General features: G+C 37.4%; 1 protein-coding gene across 1 annotated transcript; it reads left to right on the top strand.

Annotated features, from left to right (window-relative positions):
- Positions 1-4,470: 4,470 nt before the first annotated feature.
- LOC107677839 (ankyrin repeat domain-containing protein 46) lies at positions 4,471-8,641 on the top strand. The gene is made up of 3 exons (XM_016472888.1): positions 4,471-4,851; positions 6,516-6,674; positions 7,536-8,641. The coding sequence occupies exons 1-3, from the start codon at positions 4,541-4,543 to the stop codon at positions 7,750-7,752; spliced, it is 687 nt and encodes a 228-aa protein (XP_016328374.1). The 5' UTR covers positions 4,471-4,540; the 3' UTR covers positions 7,753-8,641.
- Positions 8,642-11,275: the final 2,634 nt, after the last annotated feature.

The following is an 11,275-nucleotide window of genomic DNA, read 5'->3' on the forward strand; positions in this document are numbered from 1 at the left end:
GTCAAGTCAAGTCTGTTCATGTCAAGTCAAGTCTGTTCATGTCAAGTCAAGTCACGGATTATTGTTTGGATGTTTGGATCACACTGTAAATAAACTGCACTTGGGTTCTCACTTACGCTCGCCTTCAGTGGATTGATCATTACATAATGATAGAATTAATAGCTATCTATATATTAATTATATAATTGGCTATGTCGTGTATATCGCTTAGTTTTGGACAAGTTAAAGCGTAAAGAAACATGGAAACATGCATGAATGAAAACATGCCCGATTTCATCAGAGATGGCAGATCACGTCCAGATGTCAGTAAATGATTCTTTTCAGTGTGTATTTGGCTTAAAAGCACGAATGTTTTAAATTGGATGCTGGCTCAAGGTGTTTTGGTTAGTGGTTTATTTATTCTGAATGGATCCGTATAGTAGCATACAGTCAGGTCAATGCAGCTCGTTTAGTGGTGGCGTCTCCCTGTGGTCCTGGTGCGTTTTGCAGCTTAACTTGTGCTTATTTGTATTAAAAATGCTCTAAACTATTTTTTGTTTGTTTGGTTTGCGTACTGGCACTTTTTTTCCACTTCAAACACTGCCTATAGGTTTCATATAGGCTACTGTATGGCCAAAACATATACAGTATCTGGGAAAATATATAACTAAAATTTAAATTTATAAACAACAAAAGGCCTAATGTTTGTACATTTTTGTATATTTTAAAATACATAAAAAATATTCACGTTTCTTACTATTAAAGTTGTTTTCACCTGTTTTATTTATTTTTGTTGTGGGGTTCAGATAGACACTGTCAGGATTTGGGTTCGATCTCTCCTCTTCGCTCTAGTGTTTGGTTTTGTTTTTGTTCTTTCCTTGTGGGCCACTCATTATCTCTCAGCTGTTTCTACTCTCCTCTTGGTTTCTACACTTTATATTCTATTCCTTCTGCTCTGTTTCCTTGCCAGTGTGTTTTGTGCATCTCACAACTCACACAAGCCCTTATCTCAGTCTAACTTCTCAGTCTTGTCTAGTTTTCCAGTCTCATCTGTCAGTCTAGTTATTATTTTGCTCACATGTCTCTCCTTTGCCCAGTTAGTGTTGTGATTTTCATTCTTGCCAGAACACACCGTCAATGGACTGCCCACCCCAGTGCTGAATTTCATTATGGTATTTAGGTTCTGGCTCTCGAATTATCCTCTGGCACTGTTTGCTGGACCGTCTCTCTGGCCTGACTCTTGGCTGGAACCTGGTGGCACTGGTGGCACACTTCTGGATGGGCCCACTGAGGACCTCAAAGGTGAGATGTCGTGGCAGTTCTGTGTCCCAGATAATGCGCCATCTTGGCCTCAGCCCATGTGGTGGGGGCTGTAACCTGGGACATTGAGGGTCATGTCAGGTGAACCCTGGCTGGAGTCGGGGTGCCTGGGGGTGCCCGGTGGGCTTGCTTTATTTCCTTGACCAGTTCACCTTGCCATCTTGCAGTGGGGTCACACTTCCAAACATGTTGCCCCATCCAGGTGTGAGCGGTCAGTGGCAGCCATTCGCTGAAGTTTTGTGGGTGTTGCCGTTAATATCTGCTGGTAAAGTGGTCAGTTTAAATGTTAAAATTATCTTGTCTGTCAGTCTAGTTATTATTTTCCTCATGCTGCTCTCTTCCGCCCAGTTAGTGCTGTGGTTCCCTCTCTCACCGGAACACACTGGTCAGTAGACTGCCCACTCTGGTGCTGACTCTCGCAATTGTCTTTGGGTTCTGGCCCCTCAGATTATCTTCTGGCATTTGCTTTACTGGACAGCCATTCTGCTTCCAATCACTGCTTTCCTTTGACCTTGTTCCTGATCTGTCTCATTGACGTTGTTTACTCCCTGGTATGACCCTCTTGCCTCCCTGACTCTCCCCTCGTTTCTCTCCGTGGAGTTAAGCATTCAACTGCTTTTGGGTCCATTCTTCCTGAAAACCTGACAAACACAGGCTAAGGAATGCTTTGTCTGGTTGTGCTTTTTGACAGGAAAGCAACGAATGCTCAAACCCGTTTAGTGTTTGGTAATTCTTAGTCTGTATGTTTTAGACACTATAGTGTGATAAAATGTGCAAAAATCTACTTCTGTGGACTACATTGCTAGTATTACTGTTATTAATAACACTAATGCACTATTGTTAGTGTAACTCTAAAAAAGTGAAAGTGAAGTGACGTGTGGCCAAGTATGGTGACCCATACTCGGAATTTGTGCTCTGTATTTAACCCATCCAAGTGCACACACAGTAGTGAACACACACCCGGAGCAGTGGGCAGCCATATTGCTGCGGCACCCAGGGAGCAGTTGGGGGTTCAGTGCCTTGCTCAAGGGTCTCACCTCAGTCGTGGTATTGAGAGTGGAAGAGAGCGCTGGTTATTCCAACAATTCCTGCTAGACCTGACACTCAAACCCACAACTGTTGGGTTACAAATCTGACTCTCTAACCATTAGGCCACAACTGCAGTATAGCTAAGACAACATAGCACAGCAAGCTGAAAGCTCTTGTAATGTGGAAGTTTCATTAACTTAAGATCATCTGGTTATTGATCTTGTTCTACCCAAAAGACATATAATGACACCTTTTGCAAACCAATTGCAAATGCATTTAAGTGTAATCTATTAAATGTAATCTACAAAGTAAAGCTTACATTTAATGGTAAAATGTGTGTTTTTTTAATGTGTAATGCTTGTAATTAAGCCAAAGTAGATAAATTAGAATCAATTAAAATTAATTATCTTTTTTTGTATTATACACGCATACATATTAAAGTGCATTATTATTTAAAAAAAAAATAAAATAAAATGCCCACTGTGCCCAGAGATCAGTTAAAACTTAATGGGTTCACCAGATTAACGCGTCTAGCGCCGAACCATCGGAATTATTTATATTTTATTTAGTAAAAAAAAAAAGAACACAATATTTACAAGAATGAGAGACAATAAACAAAAAAAATATTGGATTTTGAAATGTTTTGAAACTAAAGTTCAAAACAGTATGAGGTCCGTATCTTCGGTTGCTGATATCTCGTGATTTGGCGAGTTCCGAACCACTGACTCAAAACAGAGGGATTCGTGAAAGCTGCGAGCGCCCTTCACTAGATTTTAGAGAAGGGAGAATGAGATTTTAGGCAGCAGCGCCCCACAGCAGTAGGGGGCGCTGTGAGCGCTCAAACTCATAGTCACCACTGCAGCTGTAGTAGTAACTCACAAACAACACAGACAGACATAAGCAAGCAACGGGACTTGAACAAGCACAAGACGTTTCTCCTGTGATACTGCTGCACAAAACAGGTACATATAAACCCACAACAGTGCGTGTAAATAAGTGCGCTGATATGACTTATTGCCGAGTCCGGATTTCAGATGTTATCCACGCTGATAAACATGCAGTGATTCGAGTATTATAGAGCTGTTTACAGTAATGACATGTTTACAAACGTTATATCACATTTGACATAATGGAGCTGGTTTTTACTAGAAGCAAATTGGTCTCTGTTGTGAATTTAGAGGAATAATCTCAGGGATGATTGTTATTTGTCGTATGGATGTTACATTAGTCAGCATCATCTAACTTAGCAGTGTGCTGGCTAATGCAGATTCCTCCTCCAGCACTGCAGCTCATGATCAGGGGAAGGGTGCAGGTGCTTTGATAAACAGTGTTTCAGCAGTTCAAAGCAGAGAATTAGGTCATATTTCACCTCATAATCAACAAGAAAATATCTTTAATAAGTTATATTTTGCATTAAGAACATTAAGCCCACTGTATGCTGAAGACCATTAATCATTTGTTATGTCAGATGTTTTAATTTAGGACTCCATAGGGCCGCTTCTATATACAAACAATTTTGGCAAAAAAAAAAAAAAAAGTTGCATTGAATTTACATCTTAGTTTTAAAATGGTAATGAAATTGAAACATTTGACATTTAAATGTTTTGATAATATTTCATTTTTTAGATTTGGAATATATATGGTATTACTGTAGAAATGTAGCAAACGTAGAAATGTTCAGTCGCCAAGACAAATTCCGTGTGTGTGTAAGCACACTTGGCAATAAAGCTCTTTCTCTTCTCTCTCTCAAATAGCTGTCTTATTCAGTGTTGTATTATGAAGTGTCGATCGTATGTTTAACAGTTGTGTTTTTCAGTTACGCTGGAATTTTCGGAGACCGACTCAGACATGTCATATGTCTTCATCAATGACTCGTCGCAGACCAGTGTACCGTTACTGCAGTTGCATTGAATTTACATCTTAGTTTTAAAATGGTAATGAAATTGAAACATTTGACATTTAAATGTTTTGATAATATTTCATTTTTTAGATTTGGAATATATATGGTATTACTGTAGAAATGTAGCAAACGTAGAAATGTTCAGTCGCCAAGACAAATTCCGTGTGTGTGTAAGCACACTTGGCAATAAAGCTCTTTCTCTTCTCTCTCTCAAATAGCTGTCTTATTCAGTGTTGTATTATGAAGTGTCGATCGTATGTTTAACAGTTGTGTTTTTCAGTTACGCTGGAATTTTCGGAGACCGACTCAGACATGTCATATGTCTTCATCAATGACTCGTCGCAGACCAGTGTACCGTTACTGCAGGCTTGTATTGATGGGGACTTGAGTTTCGTTCGGCGTCTGCTGGAGGCTGGCTGCGACCCCAACATCCGCGACCACAGGGGCCGCACAGGTCTGCATCTGGCAGCGGCGCGAGGTAATGTGGACATCTGCCGCTTCCTGCACAAGTTCGGCGCAGATCTGTTAGCCACCGACTATCAGGGCAACACTGCACTGCACCTGTGCGGACATGTGGACACGATTCAGTTCCTGGTGTCCAATGGTCTCAAAATTGATATTTGGTGAGATATGCCAATATATTTATTTGAACAATTATATGTTTGTTGGTAAATGTTTGTGACTACTCTTTCTTTCTTTCTTTCTTTCTTAATGTAGGGTACAATTTGACTAATACTGTGGCACACCTGTGCTTTTCACTACTACAATTTTCACAGTTTATTACAATCTTATTTATTGAACATTGACAGAGCAACACGTTTTATGGGAAGAAAACCGTATTGATACAAATATTTTAGCTGTAGTAAGTAAATACAGTATCTCACAGAAGTGAGTACACCCCTCACATTTTTGTAAATATTTTATTATATCTTTTCATGTGACAACACTGAAGAAATGACACTTTGCTACAATGTAAAGTAGTGAGTGTACAGCTTGTATAACAGTGTAAATTTGCTGTCCCCTCAAAATAACTCAACACACAGCCATTAATGTCTAAACCGCTGGCCACAAAAGTGAGTACACCCCTAAGTGAAAATGTCCAAATTGGGCCCAATTAGCCATTTTCTCTCCCCGGTGTCATGTGACTCATTAGTTTTACAAGGTCTCAGGTGTGAATGGGGAGCAGGTGTGTTAAATTTGGTGTTATCGCTCTCACTCTCTCATCCTGGTCACTGGAAGTTCATCTTGGCACCTCATGGCAAAGAACTCTCTGAGGATCTGAAAAAAAGAATTGTTGTTGCTCTACATAAAGATGGCGTAGGCTATAAGAAGATTTTTGGTACCGAGAACCGTGGATTTTCACTGGTATTGGTACCGAATACTGAAATGTTGGTACCGTGACAACACTACTGTATACTAATTAAGTGTAATTAGGTTTTGCACAATAAGTTTTGCATGAAATACTTGTTCAAAGTCACATTAGCTTTAGTAATCAATTTAGTTTGTGCCATATTCTGTTTATTTTTATAAAATACATTTACATTTACATTTACATTTAGTCATTTAGCAGACGCTTTTATCCAAAGCGACTTACAATTGGGGACAATAAAAGCAGTCAAAACTATCAGGGATTCAGCATTCCGGATAGGGGTGGGAAGATCGTTCCACCAGCCAGGAGTGGTGAACGAGATTAATACAAATAAATGTAATAATAAAAAAATATATAATGGTATCATTATAAATATGATTATTATCTTTTTAACTTAAATGAAATGATATTAACTATTTGAATCTAGCCATGTCATGTCAACAAACGAAAAAGTCATCCTTTTACATATTGTATTTATTTTAATTAACTTGAACAAAACTGAAAATCAGCAACAAGACCTTTATCTCAGAATATATTTGGTAAATGTAACATTTCACGTCCGCTACATAAAACTATTAAATGTTTTACAAATTATAATAAAATAAATAAAAATAGAATAAAATTCACCTTTTACCCCGATGTACTTCTGTTGTACCCTATTATGTTTCTTTCCTTTTTATATAATTTTATCAAAATTTGTATTAATACAATTTTATCTTTTCCATAATAACCATGGAAGTTATTATGAAAGTTAGCCACCACTTTCATAAAATAGAAATAAAATGTGTTATACTGTTTCTAAGAGATATAGTATTAATTTATTATTTTACTGCAGCAGTACCACTTGTAGTGATGTAATAATTATCATTATCTGACTCTATGTAATGTTTCTCAATTGTTCCTTTTACACTGGAACAGTAACCACAATGGGTCCACACCACTGGTGCTGGCTAAGAGGAGAGGAGTAAATAAAGATGCCATTCGGTTGCTGGAAGGGCTGGAAGAGCAAGAGGTCAAGGGGTTTAACAGAGGAGCTCACTCCAAACTTGAAGCCATGCAGATGGCTGAGAGTGAGAGGTTAGATTTGCACATTTACATATTTTCATTACTTTACATTAGGGCTGTGCGATATTGAAAAAAAATGTGATACGCGATACCTTGTTAAAAAATGCGATATTCGATATGCGATACGATATTGCTTAAAGTGTGAAAAATCTATTAAAATTATATTTTAAAATATTTAAAAATGAAAATTATATAACCAATTTGTTTCGCATTCTTTCTTGGAAAAGAAAGAATCACTACAACTTCTGAAAGTCACCAGCAGTGTTTTAGCAGTACATAAAAAGTAATGTCACAAATCAGAAAATGTAATTTTAACATCAATGTGAATGACAAAAAAATGAATGACACTAATTTTATATCATTGTGACTTTGCTTTCCATACACTTTAAGTACTTCTTCATATACCACAGCAAAAACTATAGTCTGAGAAAGTTCAAACATTATTAAAGGCAAGTGAACGGTCAGTAAAAAAAAGAAAGAAAAAGGGGGGAAAAAAGAACAAATACACAATTTACAAGCATAGATAAAATAAACAGTAGTATTTGGCAGAACTGGAGATACGCTGTGCGAGATGCGGCTTGTGCGCACGCTTCAGGTGTGAGTCAGACAGCAAGACAAGACGGCAGAGTTGTTTTCTGCAACATATTGCACTTAACTCTTTTTAACGTCAAGCAATTCTCTGCTATATGCGTCAAACTAAAACTTTGACCTTTTGCAAGGTTTTGATTTAAGTAGCCTATTATTAAAATGATTCAGATATCGCACGCTCTTGCTATATGCATATCGCGATATTTCGATATTTTCGATATATCGTGCAGCCCTACTTTACATGTTTCAGCACCTTTTTTCCTAACAGAGTAATGTTGTTCCTAGTGCGATGGAGAGCCATTCGCTGCTGAATCCAAACCTGCAGAACAGTGAGGGTGTGCTGTCCAGCTTTCGCTCCACCTGGCAGGAGTTTGTGGAGGACTTGGGCTTCTGGAGGGTGCTGCTGCTGCTGGTGGTCATCGCCCTTCTTTCTTTGGGCATTGCTTACTATGTTAGTGGCGTACTGCCCTTTTCTGCAAGTCAGCTGGAGTTGGTCCACTGAGGGCCAGATTGTGTTATATCTGGGTACCAGACGAGTCAAACTTTGAGCTAAAGGGAGGTTTGAGTGGACCTTGAGTGAAGGTTCTTCATAGTACAAGATTAGGTTTAATGTGAAGTTTAGAAACTTGTTATTCTCACAGTTGAGGTCAAGTGACGGTGTTCACATGATGATGGCTGTGCTATGAAGGAAGACTGAAAGGTATGTATGGGGGAAAATGTTAGAAGTTTCTCAAACACACTCAAAGTGATGTAAACCCATTTCTCACAGATCTTTCCATGATCACTGAAGCCGGCCAACTGGTTGATCAGTAGACATATACACTTGTAATAATTTCAGTGGTGATGTAAACAGCATTAGGTGACTGTTGTAGGTTAGATCAGGCATGATGTTTTCATCCTAGTATTTACTTATTTTCCTTTTCTATCATCTTTATTTTTGTCTGTATATGAAGTGTGTGGAAGTATGACAGTCGCTACATGCATATGCTTATTTACATATCTATGATTCAACAATTTACTATATTATTATTGTTTTAAAGTAATGGTATGTAAAATGTTACATATTCCAATAAATGGCCATCAGGATTCAGATGTCAGTTTAAAAAATAACAATTAAGATTCTTTATTTAACATACTTTATTTTTATGTTTGTGTACAAATAATCCTAAATGCTTAAAGGGTCTTTCTGTTTGCTAAAATAACCAGAAAAACATTTTTCCTCATCATAAAATGCTTTTGCACCATGTTTGTGTTCTGAACAATATTTTCCACAAGAATAAATGTCAGTGTTAAGATAATATGAAGCTAAATATGGCCTAAAATGATTGCGCATTGTCTAAGAAAGCAGTAAGACTTAAAAAGTAGTGCTTTACAGCGACTTAAGAACATCATTTTTGTTATGATACAAATAAATATGTGCAACATGAACAATTCTTATCAGTTTTTGCCATAAAAGACATTGAAACAGGAAGAAAATTTGATGTGATGGTATAATGCATATCTTAATGATAGGAGTGCTTGTCACTTTGTTTTTCTGTCAAGGTTAGGGTAAAGGGTTACAACTACGTTGATTACACTTTCCATATTATCATATAATTTTTTACCCTAAATGGTTTAAATAATATTTTTAATCACAACTTTTTTGTACAACTAAATCGAAAACCAGTATTCTAAAAACCTATTAGAAAATCCTGAGGGAAGCTATAACTCAAATGCTAATGCTTTTCCAGACTTAAAGGGATAGTTCACCTTCAGTTGCTGGTCCCCACCCACTTCCATAGTATGGGGAAAAAGCACTATGCAAGTCAATAGGGACCAGCAACTGAAGATGAACTATCCCTTTAAGGATTGCAAAATGAACAGCTCTGTTGTATTTGCATCATAATTGCCCCACACTGCCCCCTGGTGCCCACAGCAGACCTGAGCAGGTGGAAATACAGTAGGCCTATAGATTTATACATTCTAGCATTCTTTTGTATCTGTTAGGGATGTAGCAATTCACTCAACTCACGATGCGATACGCTTTTTTTTTTTTACAAAATCAGATTTGAGGCAAATTATAAATGAAAACATGTCCTTTTATTATTGATTGGACAAAATGCTGAACATTTCTTTGTGAAATTGATATTTTAATTTAACAAACCCTCAAATTAGATGGTATAATTTCGAAATTTGAAGCAAAAACATAATGGCCTGACTTTAACTTTGTGAAATGATGCTACATAAAACGAACGAGACAAAAATACTAGACGGGCCGAATGAGATGTAAATTCACTCTTTGACAGCAGGTGGCGCTGGTTTCCTTGGTTACCGCTGTAAACTAAGCGGTGCAGCGCTTGATGAACTCATGAGATTTTGTTAATGAGGAGGTAGGATATCTGGATATGTTGATTTGGTGTTATAGTGCACATGACACTCAAACATACTGAATAAGTCAGTGGTTTTAAATCTTTTTGACTCTGAGGCCCTCCTTTGTTCACAACATACAAAAAACTATTCCAGTTGTTCGTTATTTAATAGGTAGGGATAAGGATTTACTTACAATTTTCTTGCAACAAAATATTTTGGATCTTGACATGGTTTAAAAAATGTATATTCAAAACAGTACAAGAATGGGAATTGCATTTTAAGATTTTATTATTAAACGGGACTTTTCTAGATCATACATTTAAAATTAGGCTTCCCTCATATATCCTGCTCCAAGAAGACTGTAGGAACCCTGGTTCTTCAAGAACAGTTTAATGCTTGTTTTGTCTTATTATAAATGCTGTCAGTTGATCTTGAGGCCCCCTTGGAGGTTTGCTGAGGACCCCAGCCCTGTGATATAGAGGACACGCATAAATACTGCATTCAATTCATTGACATTGTGTGTTTTTTTTAGCTGAATTAGTTCTTTTACTGTCACATGCCACAACCTGCTCAGCTTCAGTTCGCCTTTGGCAATTAAAGACTCAACCTGTAACACTAGTGTAAACTTCACATTAAATAATGTCTTAATGAAAATGTAAAAAAAAATAAATGTTTGTGTGATGGTAGGATTAGGTTTACATGATATATATTATTAGCTTGGTATAAAAATCAATAGTAGTCAATGGATTGTCCTATGAGAGAAATAAAAAACAAGTGTGTGTGTTTGAGAAACATGGTGGATGTCTTCAGTAAATGCATTAGTAAGTTCTGTCTGATGGATGATGGTAAAGTGTTTATGAGTACATCTCATTTGCACTATTGGACTGTAAAAGCTGAGTGCTTTAACATGATTGTTCTGTAAATTACCATACTTGTTGAAAGTAGTGGAAAGGCCTAGTGTCATGTACCATTGCAGAATTCCTTGTTTAACTGATTTAGATAAAGTGCCTGAGCATGTTCAAACATCGATTCAATGATTATCATAGCCTGCAGGATGACAACATTGTCAGCTAGACATTTCACTAGTCACTAGCTTTGCATTGTTGCCGTTAACCCTACATGAGCTTGGGATTTTGATCTTGGCTCCCATTTGGCTCCCAATTCCCATGAAGGAAAGCTCACTTGAACATGTAGATGTAACTACCGTTCAAGTGTTTGGGGTTGACAAGATTTGTAATGTTTTTGAAAGAAGTCTCTATGCTCACCAAGGTTGCATTTAAAGGGGTCATATGATGCTGCTAAAAAGAACATTATTTTGTGTATTTGGTGAAATGAAATGTGTTTATGCGGTTTAAGGTTAAAAAAACACATTATTTTCCACATACTGTACATTGTTGTGTACTCCTCTTTGTCCCGCCTTTCTGAAACGCGTCGATTTTTACAAAGCTCATCTTTCGCCGCATAAACATAAAACCAACAGGGGAACTGAATTAACCGGAACACCGGCATTGTAGGCTACTCTCCCAGGAAACAGTCCTCGTTCTCCATAAAATGCATTGCACACACCTGAATATTTGGTTTGAGCTGTTCTGGAACATTGGGTTGTAAATACAACTTAACCACAGATTTCTAGTTGTGTCCTCTTTTGGAAGGTCAAACAAAGTAGTTTCGCTTTC

The sequence above is a fragment of the Sinocyclocheilus anshuiensis genome, unplaced genomic scaffold (genome assembly GCF_001515605.1).
Source record: "Sinocyclocheilus anshuiensis isolate Anshui unplaced genomic scaffold, SAMN03320099.WGS_v1.1 scaffold1077, whole genome shotgun sequence".
NCBI lineage: Eukaryota > Metazoa > Chordata > Actinopteri > Cypriniformes > Cyprinidae > Sinocyclocheilus > Sinocyclocheilus anshuiensis.